The sequence below is a fragment of the Protopterus annectens genome, chromosome 11.part0, assembly GCF_019279795.1.
Source record: "Protopterus annectens isolate FY-2018-M chromosome 11.part0, PAN1.0, whole genome shotgun sequence".
Lineage (NCBI taxonomy): Eukaryota > Metazoa > Chordata > Ceratodontiformes > Protopteridae > Protopterus > Protopterus annectens.
The window spans coordinates 1089731745-1089753929 of record NC_056745.1 but is presented as its reverse complement, the minus strand read 5'-3'; the positions used below and the strand labels follow the sequence as shown (position 1 = coordinate 1089753929).

At 35.6% G+C, this 22185-nt stretch overlaps 1 protein-coding gene across 1 annotated transcript in view; it reads right to left on the bottom strand.

Moving 5' to 3' along the window:
* Positions 1–8708: 8708 nt before the first annotated feature.
* LOC122815026 (zinc finger BED domain-containing protein 5-like) overlaps positions 8709–22185 on the bottom strand; it is a 66094-nt gene continuing 52617 nt past the window's right edge. The window contains exon 2 of the mRNA XM_044087276.1: positions 8709–10618. Coding sequence (XP_043943211.1) covers positions 8709–10618 — 1910 coding nt within the window. The remainder of the gene's footprint in view (positions 10619–22185) is intronic.

Below are 22185 nucleotides of genomic sequence, written 5' to 3'. Positions count from 1 at the left end.
TGCCAAAAAATGTATAGTCATACCCTTTGGTAAAAACAATGTGCCCACAAATTACAACATAGGCGGAAACCCATTAAGTACAGAGAAAGTTATTAGGGACCTGGGGACCCAAGTTGATAGCAATCCCTCCTTTGAAAACCACATTGCCAAAGTGGTTAGAAAGACCTTCTACATAGCCCACCTCATCACGAAGGGTTTCACATCTAGATCAAGAGAGGTAATCGTGCCCCTTTATTCATCCCTCATCAGGCCCATCATAGAATACAATGCCCCTTTTGCAATGTACCTTACCCGACACCTGCAGCAATTAGAAAGACCCCAAAAGTATCTCACCAAGAGGATCAAGGGTCTCAAACAGATGTCATATGCTGCTCGGTTAAAAAAACTCCAGCTCTACTCAGTTGCATACCGCCTACTTTGAGGCGATCTATGCCTGACATACAAAGCTATGTCAAATCCAGAATTAATGGACATGCTCCACCTCAGTAAATCTGAATCCCTTAGAGCCACATGCTCGAGGGACTTGAACCTCGGCATAGAAATACATAGAACTTGCTGGAGGGACAGATTCATAACCCAGAGGCTCCCTTCGCTCTGGAATAGAATTCCAGTTCATGTGAGGCAGAGCACCTCACTGAATCTCTTCAAGAAGAATCTCGATAGGTGGATGGGGGATCGTAGGTTTGTCCCAGGGATTACTCCCATGTCACTATTAGACAGAGGCACAGTAAACTAAACCTTAAAAAGGGCACAGTATACTCAAATCATGGGGTGGCGTAAGCCATACAGAATCAGGATAGGCTTATAACTGCCCCAGGGCAGATAGCCTAGTATGAACCTATGAACCTATGAATGGAAAAAGTGTGCTGTGAAGTAATTCATATAGAGATAACTTTAGCATGTTACAGGGTCATACAGATAACACTGAGCAATAAATTAGTACAATTAGGAGTGATGTACTCTTGATAGATGGATAGCTGCATGGCTGGCAAATAGGACATGGCAAATGTCATACAGCAACTGGACAGGCAAAATCCTTGGTTACAGTCAGGGTGTCCCACTGGGCTCTGTCCTAGACCCTTACTTGTTTAGATTGTATATTTCAGACCTAACTGTTTCATCTGAGGGGTTCTACAGTATATATGCAGCCGACCTGAAATGGGGTAAACTGATTACATATGTTACAGATAAGGCATGTCTGCAAAATACAAAAAAACAAACAAAAAATCTGGAACAACTAATGAAAATAAATTAAACTGAACCAGAGCCACAAAAAGATGACAAAACATTTAATTCAACACATCCACAGTAAGTGCTTTCATCCACTATGGACTTGTTCAGACTGTATCTTGTCTGCAAAATAACTTGACTAAATTGACAATTTGGGCACAGGAGAATATTATGCTGATAAATACATCAAGAACTAAGCATATGCAATTTGGTAGGGATAAAGTGAAAGGTGAATATTTAATACAGCACACAGTAATTGAAACTGTAGATTCATTTGAGGACCTGGTTATATGGGTAGATTCTGCTATGAGTTTTTCTAATCATATCAACCAATTGGTTAGTGGTAGTTACAGAACTATAGGTTGTATAAAAAGATTTATAAAGTCAAGGAAATCAGAAATAAAAATGTCATTGTTTATTAGTTACATTAGACCCAAACTTGAGGATGGATTAACAATATGGAAACCCTATAAGTAAACAAGCATGATTAAACTGGAAAGAGTACAACTGAAATAGACCAAGAGTATCCATGGATGTAAAAATTTAAGTTATTATGAAAGACCAAAACATCTGAATATAGTTCTGAGATTGGACAGCTAGTTACTGCAGGCAGTAAAGGATGGGTGTAATGTTTGATTTGCTGTGTACATACAGGGTAGTGGGTTGGTTTCCCATCTTTAATTTGTTTTGTGCCTAACCCTATTTGTAGAATGCAGGGGTTTTGAAGGGCATTTGTGTTGCAGCTTGTCTGACCAAATGTGCAAGGAGATGCAAATAGGCATTGAGATTGATACCTAGAAAAGTTGCAATTTTAGTGACCACAAGGTGCTTAATTTGTTGTATTTGCAGGTGGGGAAGAGCAGAGTGGATATCAGTCGGTGACCTGAAGGAAGTGTGTCAGAGGTGGAAGTGCAGGTACCGGTGGCTGTCTCCACTGATAGAATGGTGCACAAAGGTGGTCAACTGGGGGAGTGCAAAGTAAGTAACAGTTGCTGGTTTGCTGGAAGTTATTTAATGTAATTATTTCTGATGGGTTGGATGTTCTGGTTGTTGGAGTGGTGCACAATTAGGTCACAGGGAATTTTATTTTACTCGCAGTTCTTTCAGGCATGTTGTATTTGGTGCAGTTTGGGTAATGAGTCGGCAAGTGAAGAGGGTGTATCTTGGGGCTGGGTTAAACAGGGTTGGGGAATTTTGAGACATCTGGGGTTCATGCAGATAGGGTGGATACGTAGCTACCCGAGGCATAGGAAATTACTAGGTTAATGGTTGTTGCTCTTAGTTAAGACGGACATGGGTGAATGTTGTCCCTGTCCAGAGGGCACATAAGTGGATCCTTAAGGGAAATTTGTATCTTTGGTCATCAGCTCTATAGCAGGAGTGGGGATGGTTTAATTTTCTTTGTTAATTATTAATTTTGTTGAGAACGCCTTCGTTGGTAGAAGAGTGGTAATTTTATTTATAGAATAACACTTTTTAATGCAATGTTTTGTTTTATTTCACATGGGCAACTGTTGTACCATTACTTTGAGAGGTTGGAGGTAATTTTATGGGGCTCTTTGTTAGGACATCTTAATTTTCAGGGGTGTTTTTGCATCCGGTAGTGTCTGCATTTTATGCAGTGGATAAAGGAAATATGCCATTGCTGGTACATAATGGTCATTAAGAAACTGGATTATGTGTGTGTGGAGTACTTACAGTCTTTTCTTTTACAGATTACCCTGAGTGCAGATGGGGTCATGCAGAGTTAGTATTGCTTGGGGGCCTGAAGAAATGTGGACTCAATGGGTGAGAGAAGAAGCTAAGGAGGGTTTTGTCTGATGGAGCAGCATGAAAGGAGGTCACAGGTTGCCAGCAGTGCACCTGAATATGGAGTTGTTGGTTTGTTGTGTTTTTCTTCCTTGCCATCACAAGGTAATGTCATATTTTCATTTGATCTTGTATGGGGAGCATTAGGGTTGAATTTTACACTGTTTTATGGGTAGCGGTGGTCTGCTTTGGAATGGGTCAGATAGTGTGCAGACTTTAGGTGTGGTGGTTTAGTGGGTTGCGTTGTGTGAGTTAGGCTGGTGAACTAGATGGGGGTTTTGATAGAAGGATTTAGCTTTGAGTTATGCATTCTCAGGGGAGAGACTGAGTTTGGGTTTATTCATTACATTCTGAATGGTGATAGCATGTAATGGACTTTGTGTGACGTGGTGACATCAGGCATTCTCTAGTTTGTTGGTATATTGGGTTTAGTTAGTTCTGCCTGGCTTGGTTTATTGGTGGTGGTGTATTTGGGGTCATACTGCTACCGGCCATGATGATGGTTAAGTGTGATGTTGTTTATAATGGGTAGTTGGTGTAATGGCAACATTTTATTAAATGGAATTTAAAAAGAGATTTGAGAGGGGTATTACATTCACTGGACACACACAAAAATTTTCAATAGGTGGTAAAATAGGGTTGCAATGTGGCATGGTGGTATGCATTTGCTTTGGCATGGTTTCAGTGGCAGTGGGCTTAGTATGGGTGGTCCAGTGGATGATAATGATCCTGGATTCATTGTGAGGAATTTATTGGTTGGGTGGTAGGGATTAGTTAGACCATGTGCAGTAGTCATGATAGGTTATGAGGTTATGGTTTGCTACCTTAGCATGGGAGAGCCGCGGTGCTGGTGCTGCGGTAGTATTGTCGCCTCACAGTAAAACGCTGTCCAGTTCGATTCTCAGCTAGAGCGTCTTCTGCGTGGAGATATACGTGAATGAGCGTACCATCATTGAAGGTTGTGCATCAGAGCTGGTAACTCAGCACGTAAAAATCAACTACCAATCATTAGTGGACTGGAGTTCTGCTGTGGCGACCCCTAACTGGGAAAAGCCAAAAGACAAACAAACCTTAGCATGGGAGAGGGGTAGGTGATTGTTTTCAGCAGTTAGGTAACAGGCTGTTTTTTCAGTAGTTATGTATAGGGTTAGGAGGTAATAACTTTGATCCAGCTTGGTTAGAAAGGATGGGTACACTGAATGATGTTTGGCCTAGTGCCTTACTGCTGGTTAGTTTGCTGAACGTTTGGTCGGAGAGAGGGAGGAAGAGCCTGGTCAGGCTGGTGGGCAGAGAAGAGGGGCAGGCTTGCCCTCTTCTGTTCCCCTCTGGTGTTGGATGTGCAATTCAATAAGTTGGGAAGGAAAGTGACTGTTTGCTCTGTTGGATAAGTTAATAAGCAAGCAGAGCTGCTTATTTGGATGGTGGTGTAATTCAATAAATTGAAGGTGAGCAGGAACACTGCCTTGTTAGTGCAAAGATAAGTGAGCGAGTGGTGGACACCGCTTATCAAAAGTTAGTGTTTATGCTGCTTTATGGTCATTTTATGTTTTATTACATGGATGTTATTATCAAGTGTGTCATGTGTTGGTTGCAAATTATAATTATTGGTTAACAATCATGTTTATGGAAGTTTAATAAAGGTCATCAGATGTCATTCAGTGTTGTGTGTTTATTGAAGTGGACCAGGACAAATGAGGCTTGGAACAGACCATTTTGTCCTGGGACATCTTTAAGTTGGGGCTAAATACATAGATTAGCAGGAATTAAGAATAAGGGGAGGATATGGTTAAATGGGATGGAGGGATGTTTAGGAGGAAATATGGTAAGGGAAGGGTGGGGCTTAGAGAGTTTTGCCAAGTGCAATTGAGGAAGGAGTCACATTTTTGGCATGAACTTGCTACCCTCCCACCCTTTCCCTTTTTTATTGGTGGGAGTGTGATTATTTTCATTTGGGAAGGTGGAGAAGAGGGGCGGGCTTGCTCTCTTCTGTTCTCCCGCTGGTGTTGGATGTGCAATTGAACAAGTTGGGAAGGAAAGTGATTGGTTGCTCTGTTGGGTAAGTTAATAAGCAAGCAGAGCTTCTTATTTGGATGGTGGTGTAATTCAATAAATTGAAGGTGAGCGGGAATGCTGCCTTGTCAGTGCAAATTTAAGTGAGCAAGTGGGGGATGCTGCTTATCAAGGGTGAGTGGTTACACTGCCCTTATGGTTATTTTATGTTTTATTGCATGGATGTTATTATCAACTGTGTCATGTGTTGGTTGCAATTTATAATTATTGGTTAGCAATCATGTTTATGAAAGTTTAATAAAGGTCATCAAATGTGATTTGGTGTTGTATGTTTATTGAAGTGGACCATGACAAAAACATTTTGGCAAAATCAGAGATGCACTGAATCTTGCAAAATTGGGACAATTGAAAGGCAAAACTCTGCCTAATCACACACACACACACACACACACACACACACACACACACACACACACACTGATATAACCATTTACAGCCACTTGAAATTAAAAGAATGAATAAATGCATAAAATAATGGCCTAGAAATGTAACTAGTCTCTCTGCTGTGTCAATGAGTGCAACCCAATGCAACTCATCTCTGCCTTCTCAACTTCTTAGCTTAAAAATTAGAGACAAATACCCCAAATCAGGAACAGATATTAAGTATTTATCTTCTATACTCAGAAAGTTGCTAGGATAATAAGCTTTGCTTTAACAAGCATTTTCTGAAGGCAACAAAGGCTGAAACTCAAATGTCTGTCATTATTCAGTGGCTGACTTCACAACAATTTAAAGCCACAGACTTCACACGAAGCAGCCCAAAATACCTATCAACTTATTTGATCAAGATCAAAGACAAATATTATTAAGTGACAAAGGCCCAAAAAGGGATACATTTTAAATATCATTTTATCAATTTATTAAATGGGTAAATACACTGGATAAAGTTTCTCTTTTCACAGGTAAGCCGGGAGCACTGTTTTGTTAAGTGACTTGTTCAAAGTCATACAGTAGGTAAATGGATGTGGAAGAATGAAATTCTGTACTTCTGACAATAGGAAGCAGTTTAATAGTTCAAAGCCTTAATCCTTTACACAAAGTGGCAGATACCTGTTATTTATTTAAAAAAAAGTTAAAACAATGCATCAGTAAGAACTATGACGCTATAAAAATTGGCATTATTGACCAACTGTAATCCTTATTAGTTTACCAGAAAATAAAACACTTTGTGAAGGATGGCAAAATATGAGGAAAATCAAAAAAATTGAGAACACACGAGATCTAGAAATTGTATTTTGCTTTAAAATTTAATAGAACAACAGGACGTATATACAAATTAATTTTTTGAATAATATGGCTAGCCATCCAGCAGTGTGACTCTTAGGTCTAGATCAGTGGTTCCCAACCTTTTTTGACTTGCGTACCCCTTGGCGATCCATTTCCCTGAAATTGTACCCCTCATATTGTTGGCATTTGTAATAGTTGCTTTTATGTCCAATGGATGTGTTGTAATGATTATTCTAACTATCAGCCAATTGCTCTCTTATCACCCCTAGCAAAAATTATGGAAAAATGCATTCACAAACAACTCCTATGCCATCTCTCTCAACACAACTTAATAGCACACTGTCGACATGGCTTTAGACCATCACATAGTACCACTACTGCCCTTCTATCCTTCACAGATACCATCAATAGAAATCGTAACAAAAACCTCCTCTCATCTGCACTTTTCATTGACCTCTCTAAAGCTTTCCACATGGTTAACCATACCCTCTTAATCAATATTCTTGAATCTCTTTCCTTTGATTCTCTAGCCTTAAAGTGGTTCAGATCATACCTCAGCAATAGACAACAAGCAGTTCTCTGGGAAAATCAAGTCTCATCCTTTCTACCTGTTACCATTGGGGTCCCTCAAGGATCTATTCTTGGTCCACTTCTCTTCTCCTTATTTATTAATGATCTCCATGTAGCAATTCCACAAGCCACTTGTATTCAATATGCGGATGACTCCACACTAATATGCTCATCTACCTCTCAATCTGAACTATATTCTCTTACTCAAGATGTCTTCAACACTGTAGAAACATGGTTTACCAAACGCTGTCTCCTTCTTAATGCTAAAAAAACAAAACTCCTCCTCTTTACACCCACCACTAGGTCTTCCACATTAGACTTTTCAATCTCATCAAATAATGGAACTGTTATTCTCCCTGATACTACCACTAAACTTCTAGGTATAACCATTGATAATAATCTCTCATTTGATTACCATATAAACAACACCATTAAAACAGTAAACAGAAAACTAGGCTCCTTTTACAGAATAAAACCCTTTTTAACCTCAGCAGCCAGTGCCAAAATTGCCCACCCCCATCTAATCTCAACCCTCCTGTATGCTTCACCTATATTTACCAACCTTAAGAAAACCAACCTTAACAAATTAGCAACCTCCTATAATAATATCGCCAGATTTGCTACTGGCAATCCCTTCAGAACCCATCACTGTACTAATCTTAGACAACTAAATTGGCTCGAATTCCAAAACCATCTGATTATCCCCCAACTCACAATTGCCCACAAGTTATTTTACCAGCCCAATAATACCCCTATACTCTCAAAACTTATAGTCCCATATAATAATCTGAACTCCCTACGTTCTTCTAGCAAACCTCTTGCCAGTTTAACAAAGTCTAATAATACAGGTGGTGACTCTCTATTTACCAACACAGCAGGAAAACACTGGAACCTACTACCCACTGAACTAACTCTAACTACATCCTTACCACTCTTTAAACAAAACCTTAGAAAATACCTTCAAATGCACTGGTTATGCCCTTGTAGTAACCCTGACTAACCGTCTTCTTCACCCCTCTTTCTTCCTCTTCTTGCCATACTTCCAAACCTTTACATGCTTTTGACTTGTAAATTAGACTGACCCCATTTAAACTCTAATAATCTTAGCTTTCAAATACTACTACCTCATATGATCTACTGTATATAACTCTTACTATTCTGTTTTGAGCTGTCTTAAGCTATATTCTGCTCACTGTACTGTTTTACAAGTGTTTTTTATCTATGGTACATAACTCTTACTGTATTATATTTAATAGTTCTAGCCTTAAACTTTACATATATTGGCAGAACTTTTCATTTGTTTTTATCTCAAGAATGTAAATCTATGATGCTTTATTTTTATTTTGTTTTGTATTCCTTTTTACCATGTAATATGAGGAAAATCAAAAAATTGAGAACACACGAGATCTAAAATTGTATTTTGCTTTAAAATTTAATAGAACAACACACATTTATACACTTTGTATATCTGTGTGGAGCTTTCTCCCGGCCTCTACTGAAAACGGAAATATATCCAGCTAGACTAGCCCGGTCAACAAATGTAAAATAAAATAAATAAATAAAAATAAATGTAACTAATAAAATTTAATAATAAAAAACATTCTTTAATAGTAAAGTGAACAAACAGTGCATATGTATATATATATATATATATATATATATATATATATATATATATATATATATATATATATGTATCAGGGATACATATAAATAACATAAAGTTATCATACAAATAATCATTTCAAACTTAATAAAATTTCAAACTACAAAATTATTAAGCAACTTTATTTTGCACATATTTAGTGTGAGCCTTGTACTTGTTTTGAGGCACATAGTTTTTTGAAATTGGGTTCAACTGATGAAAGGTGTAATCGTAAATCTGGAACTGCATTCAGCTTATTATGATATTTGTTTTTAATTAAGACATAAGAAGAGAAATCTCTCTCTGCTAGTTCAGTACTTGTAAATGGCAAAAGAAACAAAAGGGCCTTGTCAGAAAGCTGTTCGTATTCTCTGCTGATGTTTGCCCAAAAGTTAATAAGAAAGTGTCCTTTGAATTCAGAATTTAAAGTACTATCAGTTGAAAGTTCAATCAACTTCTCTTTCTCCTTGACTGATAATTTAGCTGCCAGGACATATTGTTCTTCAAAAGGATTTGAAATCCAATAGATTTCTTCTTCAAGTTTGGGGAAGTACTTCTGGAAGTCTGATTTTAGCCCATTCAAGTGTTCATTTATTTTCTTCCTTATTTCCCTGGATAGATTAAGCTTGTTTTCAGATAAGAAATTATGCAGAGTTTCAAATACCTCAGTTTGGCCATTTTCAAGACATGACCTCCAAAAATCTAATTTTTTAATCATAGATTCAATTTTGTCTGAGACATTGAAGATCGTTATTGAGCTATTCTGAAGTGTCAAATTTAATTTGTTTATAATCTGGAAAATATCTGATAAGTATGCAAGTGCCTGAAGCCAATTACAGTCGTGTAACTTGGAAGCAAGGAAGAAAGGATGGTCTTCAAAAAACACCTGGACTTCATGTCTAAGTTCAAACAGCCGGGTAAGTACTTTACCATGAGAAAGCCACCTTACTTCTGTATGAAGGAGCAGAGTAGAATGAGGACTCATCATCTCTTCACACAGAGCTTTGAAAATTCTTGAGTTTGTGGACTTCGACTTTATAAAATTCACTACTTTCACAGCTTCATCCAAAACAAGTTTTAATTCACCAGGAAGGTTCTTGCATGCTAAACTTTGTCTGTGGATGCAACAGTGGCTCCAACTTATATTGGTTGCTACCTTCATGACAAGACCACGAAGACCAGAGATAGACTTGGCATCATCGGTACATAAGCCACAACAATTAGACCAATTAATCTCCTTTTCTTTGAAATAACAATCAATAATATTAAATATATCCTCACCCCATCTGCGTTGTGACAGAGAATGACAAAGCAAAAGGTTTTCTTCAACTTCATTATCTTTCACATACCTTGCAATAACAAGCAAAATAGCACAATTGGCAACATCTGTGCTTTCATCAACTTGAATAGCAAAAATTTTACTGCTTTTAATTCTACCTATTACTGTCATCTCAACATCATCAGACATGTCTTCAATTCTTCGAGATATTGTATTGTTCAAAGGAGGGATGGTGGTCATTTTCCACACGTGTTCTTCTCCAAGCATACATCGAACGGCATCTGTTATACAGGGAGATATTAGATTCTCGGCTATGGTATGACTTTTACCACATTTTGCGGAACGGTAACTAACACGGTAACTAGCTTCAACTGCGTTTTCGTAATCTTTGTTACCTGACAGCATGTATGATGTCAGATTCAATCTTTTGTTATTTTCCGCTAACCGTTTGAAAAAACTGTATTCCTTGTTTTTATAGTTGGCATGTTTCGTTTCTAAATGTAAAAGTAGGGAAGGTTTCATGCTACCATTTGAAAGCACTTCCCCACACACCACGCATTGGGGCTTAGGACAGTCTTCATTTCCCACATACGAAAATCCATATTTCATGTATCCATCACAGTACTTTCTCTTTTTCCCTCTTTGAGAAACTAAGGACTGTGCCTGGTTAGTGTTTTGCACCAAAATGTTGGACATGTCTTGAGAAGTACTCTGATCACATTCTATACTCATATCATGCGTCAGCTCTTTTGTTGTGCCAGGTTTCAGCCACTTATCCATCACAATATCTAGTAATAAGACAATTACGAAATTAATTTTAATATTAAATTTAAATAATGATAAATTAAAAAGAACTGTAACTGTTAAGATAAGAAAAAACTAAGTTTCTCAACTTTTCATGTCAAAAATGTAAGTAGTACTACATGAAAGCAAAATGTGTGTAATTTTGCCCCCGCCCCACAGCCATTCCATTCTCCCATTACTTGGCTGTATCCCCACTTCTCCCCATTCGCCATAAACACTGTTCAAAACTGTCAGTGTGCACACTTTTTTCTAATGATTACAGATATTTGGATTTAATTTAAAACTTTTATTTCAAATATACTTAATATAGCACAAACACTGATAGACATTTGAGAAAGCTAAACAAAGTGTCGCAATGAAAACAGACTTAGCATTAAAACTTCTCTGCCTCTGAAACTCATATTCACTGAATCAGTATCGAAATCCACATTCAAAGAAAATGCATCTGGCCAGTGGCGGATTAAGATTAAAGGCAGTTTTCAAATCAGTCAGTATGACAATCTTAGAGGCTGCTGCTAACAAACAACTTTATATATCAGAGTGCATGTTCACCCAAAAGTCATACAACATTCCACTACATTCTTTTGCCAAACAAAGTCATTAAAATAATGTAATTATTAACATATATCTCATTTAATTTCTAATCTAACTGTAACCTAAGCATCAAGTGTATCTCAGCAAGTACTACAATTCAAGTCTGGAATGGACCAATTGATCTCCACACACCAAGTGCAAAGCAGAATCCAACAGATCGACAATAATAATAAAAAGGAGGATAGCTAGAAAGCATTACTTCTTAGAACCTATCAAATCTTCCTTAGCCCTCTTTTCACTTGCAAGGGAAAGACCACACATCAAACAGAAATTAAAGGGTAATTCCCAGCAAATTATTAGGTCATATGCTTTTTTTGAACCTGCTATCACAAAAAAAGCAAAAGAACTGTCTCGCAATAAATACTGACCAAATCCAGGTTCACACATGTTATAATAAACTAGTTGCCTTCCAAGAACTTAATTCACTTGGTCTACAAACATGTATCAGCTGCTAAGAGTTAGTTTCCTTTCCCGCAACATGACTTGCATAATCTTCAAGTACTACTACTACTACTACTACCAGTGTTCCTCCTAGCTAAGTTCTTACTTTTTACAGGCATAGCTTTCAACTTTCCTTCTCCAAAATGAGGAATATCAGCCCCCATAATGTGGAACAAATGGGCAAAATGTGCAACACGTAATAATGGCTTACTAACAACTTCATCTGGAAGCTCACAGTTAAATGTGCTATTTAGCTATTTAATGTACTTATAAGAAGTTTTAAGGCTGTGTAGATATACAAAAGAGATGAGGGAGTAACAAAAGCCATAATAAAACAAAGGACCAGACTCATAATGGGTCTGGAATAGGGAGTCAAGGGGTTTCAGAAAAATAGGCCAATACTCATGCATCATGGTCACGGCTGAAGAGCTGAAACACACTGCTTGTGATAACATAAATCTGAAGCTGTTTGCTTGTAAGATATATATATATATATATATATATATATATATATATATATATATATATATATATATATATATATAATAAGAATAAGGAGCATGCAAAATTTCATTCAGAGAACATCACTACTGTACTCTTATTTAAGAAAGTAATTTCAGTCAACCTTCCCAGTGCCGAGACTACAATCTCGGGCTTTGAACATTAGACAAGCTAAGGTTAAGCTAAGAAAAAAAAAAGAAAAAGACTACCATGCAAAAACAGCTCTACTTGTCAAATATAAATTAAATTTATTAAACATAGTACTCCAAGCTGTAAGCAAAGGTGCTAACAGAATGACTGGTTCAGCACTTTATGACTGACATTATTCAAATACATTATAAAGGGCTTCCTGATATGAGGTGTGTGTGTGTGTGTGTGTGTGTGTGTGTGTGTGTGTGTGTGTGTGTGTGTGTGCGCAAAACCAATGCCAGGCCATTACTGACATCTCATGATGACTGAGTGATGTAGCAAGGCAGCATAAAGGGTCGGGACAGGCACCAAATAAACAGCAGATCTGTGTACCATAGCTGGGGTTGGAGCATGTGCTGAAGCTCATCAGTCAGTTGCTGGTACATTCATTTGTGCTGCTATGCCAAGTGGTTCATCACCAAGTCCTATGCAAACTTGTACTGTAATAACTCTTATGTAACCTGTTATCTGAGTTGGAAGAAAACTGGAAATAACTGCAAATCTAGCTAGGATACAAATACAATCTACAATTCTGGGAATCTGATAGCAGCTGAAAAATAAGCAACTTGTTAAGTGTACAAAAATTGCATCTGCACTGAAATGCTAGCTCTGTGAAACAGAGATAAAGACCCGATTATACCTCTCCATTTCCCCTCATTTTTTTAGGATGTCTCTCATTTGGGCTCAGAATTGTACACTGTCCTTCCTGAGAGAAATGGCAAGGGAAAAAGGCTCACAACCAAGCCTGGAACAAAAGTGCTGTCCTGCTCACTGTTGTCTGCCTATCTGGGAACTGCCCCTGGTCTGAGGGTAAGTGTGAACCTTGCATGGAGGTGAGATGGGGGAGGTTCCATTTGCCACCCTAGGTAGGAGATGGTTTGAGCAGGCAGATAGGGAAAAAAGCTGCAGTGAACTGCAGGAGATAAAAAAAATGTTCAGCCAAGTAAATCGCAATGACACTGGAATTGTGGGATATGTCCACTTGGGTCCAGTGACATGCCTTTTGAAATCCTTGAGGTAACGGTAACACATAGCATTACAAAACTGCTGCAATTTAACTGGTAAATGTTCATTCATTATGATGCAAATTATATTTCAGGTACCAACAACTGTGTAAAATGCTGGATAATTAGAAATATAGTAACTGCAATATGCAAACTATCCACTCAACTGAATATCAATATACCACATATCTTCTCAATTCCTTTTCTCTCTTTCAAAAACAGAACTGGTGAAGTTTACATAAATTCTAATTCTGTAATGACCACTTCAGCAAAATCATAATGCGAGTTGAAAATATGCAACGAAAATATGCAACTTTGAAAACATGAAGCAACTCATCAAGAGCAGTACAAGACACCAAACTAACATTTTAGACATACCATTGACTAAACAAAATTTTTAGAACACTTGTGACATGATTTAAGATTATTAATATTTGAAAGCACCTGTAAAAGTAGAATAACTTCTGCATTTCAATGCAATGTTAACTGCAATTCATCTGTGTATACTCAGAGATGCTATATAAGCAAGGTGTTGTTCTTACCTTTCCTTTTCTGTTTTCATGATCCCACAGTTCCTGCACACACTTGACTACACAGAACTACAGCACCGACACACAACCTTCTTCCCTAGGTAACAGTTACAGTAGATTCAAGATAAAATACAGATGGCGGGAATACGTTGGTGTCTTCACATTTATAGGACAGACTTCCTGTGCATGGGAAGTAAGTCCTACGATTGTGAAAGTGCCTAAGGCGGGATTTTTTTAAATGAACTTTCCGCCATTGCTAATTTTTTCCCCGCGTACTCCTAACCGACCAAGCACGTACCCCCGGGGGTACGTGTACCCCGGGTTGGGAATAGCTGGTCTAGATGATTGTGACCTTTGAAGTGACACTTCAATCCCATGTGAAAAATGGGAAAAAGGGGATGTAGATGGATGGATGAATGGATGGATGCATGCGCTATGAAATTATACTGACTAGCATTATTGGTTGACTGTAATCCTCCATAATTTATCAAAATTCAATTGTTTTAGGAAGGATGGCAAAAATATGAGACAAAAATTAGAGATGTGCTGTAGAAACATGAAAAAAATAAGAGGCAGAAACGCAACATAAAAGTTAACAGAACATCAGCTGTTGCATCCATATGATTTTCAGAACAATAAGTGCTACAAAACTGTAATGGCTGATCTAAATTCTTGGATGTAGCTTGTTGGACATTTTTTCAGGGGGCTTTACTCTGAGCAGTACAGGTGTTTTGGTATAAGATTTGGAAATAAATTATTTTTCTATACCTTAAGGGATGAATCGGTGTTTAAGATGAGTTGTTCTTACATTAATATCACATATGCAAGAACTGAAAAAATAACCCCAGAATTGGCTGCAACCGCTTTTTGTCTATGAATATAACCTGAAGACAGCTTATAAACATAATATGTATAAGACTGAATTTTAAGACTATTGGAATATTTTTCTTTTTTGCTTGGAACACAAAATTTGTTTAAGTCATTTATTGATATTTTTGCTGCTTTACTAAAATAGTTTGAATCTTACTTGCAGGTTATATCAAAGTGCATACGTTATTAAGGTTTACTATCAAAACATCAAACATCATAATATAAACCAGAGAAAAATGCAGTTTAAATGTTTGATGTGCTACATATTAATTAGCTGATATTGCCGAATCAAAATACTAGACATTTCGAATTCAAAAGTTTTCGATGTCAGCCAGGATATGCTTACCTGCCAGACCTACCTGCTTGCTTTCCAGCAGCATGAACAAGGACAGTTCAGTACTAAACAACAATAGAATTCATGTTTTGCAGGGGGCAAAACCCCTGCACCCACCACACTCCCTACAAACTATATATTCCAACTCTGAGATTGCACTACAGTGAGGAAAAGGATAAATTTCCCAATCTGCACTGTACCTCAATCTCTATTCGTGAAAGCGAACACATATCAGCAAATGCAGTGGCATTCGATGCAACAGACACTCAGAGAATGGAAGGATGGCAAAATGGGAATCAGTCAACTGACATTCGACATTCCCATGTTCGTCAAACCTTCATTCTTCATTTTGATAGTAAACTGTTATTAACAGTGCTTAGCAACATGGTGGTTCAGTGTTTCAGAAGTCTGCTTTACAGCTCCAGCTTTCTGGGTTCAGTCCTGATCTCTGTTTACTCTACTGTGTAAACGTTGCATGCTTTCCTCACCGGTGAATGGGTTTTCTCTAGGTACTGTGCTTTCAAACCAGCTTCAAGAAAATATGTTGGTTAACTACCTACTCTAAAGTGCCAGTATCTATTGTATTTCCCTTGCCCTTGTGGTCTGGTTATGGCTGAAAAGGGCCCTTCATAACCAGTTTATTTAGTCATTTGAAATAATAAATGAATTAAAAAATAATAAATCCTTTATGTTTTCTTGAAGTGTGTTTTAGCTCCTTCCCACATCTCAAAAACATGTCATATATGTAAAGGCAATCCTTTAGGCTATGTGTGTCATTTATGCAAAGTCGTAGAGCCCCATTCAGGATTAGCTTCTGTGCCTTGCACTCATGGACAGACCCTTCCTTTTTCTTGACTATAACTCAATTAATTGGGTACTCCTAGAAAGAATGACTATACTGCACCCATTGTAGTGTCTCAATAATATGTGCTGGCATACTAGATCAGAGTAGTAACTGTGTGTATACATGTGTGGGTATGTGTGTCTGTCTGTGTGCATACATATAGGTGTGTGTGTGTGTGTGTGTGTGTGTGTGTGTGTGTGTGTGTGTGTGTGTGTGTGTGTGTGTGTGTGTGTGTGTGCGTCAGCTGAACAGCAGTAGATAAGAGACTAGGTCAGAGTCAGAAAGGTGTGTCTGTGATTTGAATATTCCAAGCTCAGGACATGAGGCTATTTTCAGACTGTGGATCACTGAGTAGTTATGGCAATTGTCAAAGCATTGAAAAAGGATCAGAGGTGTGCCATCTCACTTGAGTTTTAATTGTTTAATTAAATAAGGGGTTCTTTGCAAAGGAGATAGAAAAGAAAATCAAGTTTATGTAATTAAATAATTATCAGGGTGCTGGTATTCCAGAAGTTGTATAGATATGATGCTTAGTCAGTTCACAGATTCACCTTTACTATATTGGTAATTCACTCATAAAATGATTATTTGTCTAGAATTAGTGGCTTGTTCTAGCTTTTGTTCAGAATTCTGTAATTAATTACACTAGCATGATTCAGTCTTACATGTCCATGGAAACTCTGTATGGTAACTCAATATTTTTGATAGGTGACTGTGTAAGAATTATTTATAAACATTATAATTTTGATGGGTATGTTTGTGTGAATGTTTGTCTGATATATATTCTTATCTTTCATCCATTTCCTGCTTTACATATCTGCTCTTCTAATGATGTACAATAGTCTTTGACATTTTCTTACTTAATTTGCTCTCAGTATAGTAAACCAGAAATAATGAACCATAATTAAAAAAAAAAAAAAAAAAAAGGCAAAACAAAAATGTTACTTTACAAGAAACATTTCAGAGCCTAATATAATTGAAGCATTTGATCTATACAAATTTGCAAGGACTCTCAATGTCTAATTAAAAATATGTTGTAAACATAGTTTGTTTAGACAGTTAAACAGGGCCAGCTAGTTTATGAGGAGTGAATTAACATTAATTGTATCATTGCATACCATTAACAGCCTACTGCAGCTTTGTTTTCTGTGCTTATAGGAAGCCTGGAAACCAGTCAACTAATTTCCTTTTGAGAGCCTGGAGAAGTTCCTTGGATTCTAATGACTTCAGAAATGGTCACATCTGCACAAGGAAACAACAATGTCAAACACATTTCAGTAATCCCCTGGGACTATATTTCACAGCTGTCATAAGAGTATATATACTGGAAATTCTGCACCAGGTCATCTTATCTGATCTATGTTTCTTCCTGCTTCATAAGAAAAAGAAGCTATTTAAAATTAATCTTTGAAATCTTTAATTCACTAGGCAAGGCTAAAGGTGAAGTATCCTTTTTTAAGATTTTCATTTTTCTCACGCATTCGTAAAGGCAAATTATAGCTTCTTGTTTTATTGAAAAGCACTATTGATAGCTTTTCCCTTAGTATGAATGATCAAATCAGTCGTAAAGGCTGTTTTCAGCTTATATTAATCCTGTTTCTGCAGTACCCTTTAATAGTGTTAAAATTATCCATTACTATAGAAGCTTTCAAAGGAATTTTGCATTAGTGTGACTTTGAAAATCATCAGTAAGGCAAAGTTTTCAAAGATAAATGTCAAATGGTCAATACAGGATACTGTAAAGGAATGCTCACACATCGTTTTTATATTTATCCTTTATGTTAATTACTGCTTTATCATTGAAGACAGTCAGTAAACATGGAACTGTCTAGACTGTAGACTGTAGTAGCACATTTCACCAAAAGCAGAATGAAATTAATTGTGTTACTCGTAATACAGCTCAGTATTTATTTTACATACAGAACTAATGCTCAGTTTTAGTATTGCCACTTTCTTCTTCCTTTAATGACACAAAGTGATTAGTTGTGCTCAGATGAGACCACCTTTATTTTAAGCAGTGTGCCAAACATACCTCCCAACTGTCCAGATTTTTGCTGAATGTTCAGAATTTTTCCAAATATTTTTCTGTTCTTCATAAAAGTTTGCTTTGCTGGCAAATTATAGGAACGTCATTGTGAATGAAGTCAGAAATAATGACAGACATTTGAGTTTCCGACTTCATACTGTTCAGAAAAATCATGTCAATGCAAAACCTGTTATTCTATCAACTTTCTAAGTTTGTAAGATCAATATTTAAAAATTGTTCCTATTTTTTGGCCTTTGCTTGCCCACTGTTTATGGCTTTGTCCAGATTTCTTGAGAGGTATGGACTGCCAAGATTTCCAGCAGATAGCTGGACTTGTTTTATTTTATTTTATTTTATTTAGCTTAAGTGCATTTTATTGGAAGTTCAAAATAGTTTCAGTTATGAAGTTGCTTATGCTGTTGAGCTTATCGCATCATTTAAGGCATTTCTCATTCCACCGATAAGGAGCTTTTACACAACCAATGCAATTATACAGCTAACAGCTCCAAAAAGAAAACTGTTTCTACTCATTATTCATCAGAGCCATTATGGTTCTATGTTCCTTTCTTTTTTTAACAATGCCTTTGTAGGTATTAGCTATTAGGTAGCTAGTCATTTCCCATGCTTGACCATTCAGCCTTGTTTAGATGTTTATTGAATAGAAGTACCCTAACATAATTACCTAACTCTCACCACACCTGTTAGGGTACTGCTATGTATTCCTTCCAATTTGTAATATTTCTATGTGTCTTAAGAGTCTTAAAAATGTGTTATATGAATGCTCCTTTCTCTTATGCTTTGAGGTTTTCCATCCTCATGCTAATACACACACATACATGTATAAATCTATATATTTCTGCGCACACACACACACACACACACACACACACACACACACACAGGTATATATATATATATATATATATATATATATATATGTATATGTATATAAATATATATATATATATATATATATATATATATATATATATATATATATACATACATACATACAAATGAATGCCCTTCTAACCTGCCAATATACCAAAACAGTTGTTCCCAAAATGTGTCCAGGCTGTTCTTAAAAATATCAAAACTAGTACTTGCTTTAATGTAATTTGGTAGCCTGTTCCATGCATCAGCTACTCTGTCAGAGAACCAGTTAGTACACTTCTCATTCCTATAGAATCTTCTACATAGGTTGTCTGACAATTCTCTAGTAATTTTTATTTTTTTTTTCAAAACAAGTTTATTGTTTTAACATATAAGAGAAATATCATAACAATTTTATACAAATAATTAAAAATAGGTATTATTATAATATTCAACAAAACAACTAAAGTATTTACAAAGACATCCACTACAATCAGATCAATTAATTAAACTAAAATATTGTGCTATTGAAATTAGAATTTTTTTAACAAATTTTGTAAATTATCCCATACAATAAAATGTGATGTTTTTCTAGTTGTTCTCATTCTAATTGTGCTTATTTCCATATGACACATTATATTCATAACATTTTTAAATTCATTGAACGAAGGAGGTGTATCTGAAATCCAATTTCTAGTTATTATTTTCCTAGCCACTGCTACGATAGACCATAACAAGGGAAGCTTAATCTTTTTAACACATTGAGGTACAGGTGTGTTGAATAATATAAGAGACTTAGAAATAATGAAATTATCTGTAAAAGAGCCTGCAAAAATTCATTAATTGACTTCCAGTATTCTTTCAACTTCATACAGTCATAAAACATATGAGCCCAGTCAGCATTAATTTCTACATTACATCTCTTACATAGATTATCTTTATTATTAATTTTATTCATCATCAAAGGTGTATAAAAGATCTATGTAAAATTTCCATGTATAAAGTCTCCAGACAATGGAAGATGTAGTTCTATAAGCAGATTCCAATATATATTGTTTATCTTGTTGAGTTGGTGGGTCCCCATTAATAGAGGTGAAATAATTCCAGTATGAATCTACATTGTAAAAAGTTTCTTGTCTGATAATTTTATGTATATATGAAAGTTTACCTTTATCAGAAACTTTATGCTGTAAATTTATTATCAAGTAATCAATCAGTTTTGGAATAGATTCTTTAACTGTTATAGACATTAGATCTATTCTATCAATGAGATGTTGTCTAAAGATCTGAACCTCTAACCAGCAAGTTTCTCTTAGATCAAATTCTTGTTTTAAGAAATCTAGATTTTTAACTTTATTATCAGATATCAGCTGATACCAGTACTTTAGATTATTATCTATAGCTAAATGAGCTCCTTCAGAAGTAGATGACATAAGCATACCCTAAGTATAAATTATAGGGAATACAATAAAATTCCATTCCCTATACTTAGGGTGCATGAATATAAAGTTACGATAACTAATAATAATATTTAATGGGTAACAGACCATAGGTTTAGGTGTAATAGGTGAAGTACAAAATTCCTTTAGCAACCACAACATGGAGTTATTTATAATCATATTTTTATGTGTTAAGGAGATTTTCATGAAGTGCATACTAATTAGCTCCCAATAATCTTTCCATTTTGACATATGACCGATCTATTAATAAAGTAATAACTTTTATAATAGAAGAGATAATATATAAATTAAAGTCTGGAAAAGAAATACCCCTTGAGACCAGCTATTAGTATGTTTCTTTAATGCAATCCTAGGTCTATTAGGTGCCCATAAGAAATTTAACATTAGTGTATTCAGTTTCTTGATAGTTATTTTTGTAGGTGAAAGTATTATTGATTGTATTAAGTATAAAATCTTGGGGAATATTATCATTTTAATAATTGTAAGTCTCTCCTCCATAGTAAAAACATATTATTCGAGGTATTAAAAGATTTTGTATATTAAGAAAACAGGTATTATAGTTATTATATATAATAGATTTAATATCTTTAGATAGTATTATACCTAAATAAGTTATCTGACCTGAGTTGGGTACATATTTAGTAAAATCACTAATAAGAGTATTTTTTCGTGTATATATAGGTAGTATTTTAGTTTTTTCTTCATTGAATATTAAACCAGAAATACTTTTAAAATTCATCATTTTATCAAATAAAGACTGCATAGAAGAATTAGATCCTGCTGATGTAATTAGAACATCATCTGCAAAAAGTTGAATTTTTGATGTTGTATTTTCTTCTATTTCAAAACCCTCTATGTCAGTACTGTTTCTAATCAAATTAGCCCAAGGCTCCATTACTAAAGTGAATAATAGTGGAGAAAGTGGACATCCTTGCTTTGTACCTTTAAGAATGGGTATTTTTGTGAAACATATGTTCCTACCTTAATATAAGCCAGCGTTCCTTTGTATAAATGCTCAATTAAATTTACAAATGCATCAGAGAAATTTGTGCATTTCAGTAAGGTAAACAGATAGTTCCAACTTACTGAATCAAATGCTGAACCTATATCAAGACTAATAAGTGTTAAATCTTTCTTTTTCCTATTTGCAAAATCAATTAATGTTAAAGTTCTTCTTATATTATCAAAAGTATTTCTATTTACAATGAAGCCCGTCTGATCTATGTCTATAATGCCGGGGATAATTGTCTTCAATCTATCAGCAAAAATACTCATAAACATTTTATAATCAACATTAAGTAATGAGATGGGTCGATATGAAGAACATCTAGTTGGATCTTTATTAGGTTTTAAAATTGATGAAATAAATGTATATTGCCAAGATGGGGGGGGGGGTTATTAACTCAGTTTGGGCCAGAATAAAAACCTTATGTATTAATGAATATGTAGTTTTAGAAAGGATTTTATATATCTCTGGTATAATACCATCATTACCCGGTGCTTTGTTTGATCTAAGCTTATTTATTTGTGTAATAACTTCTGTATATGAAATACTCTTGTCCAATAGTTTAATCTGTTGTTTATTAAGCTTTTTATTCATGTTTGTGGTTATAAACTCCTTTATTTTATCTTTAGGTTCCATGTTAATGTTGTTATGGTTAATCTTGTGAAAGTGATTTCTAAATTCGTCCAGTATTTCTGGTATACTAGAAACATTCTTCTTTTCCTTAGAGAAAAGATTTCTTTGATATGGTTTTGTTTATTCAATCTTTTGTTTTATTTTTAAGTCTATGTAAGTATTTGGGGCTTATTGAATAAGACAAAACTTGTATTTCTCTAAAGTTATTTTAACTTTATGAGTTAAAATTTCTTTGTATTTCTCATT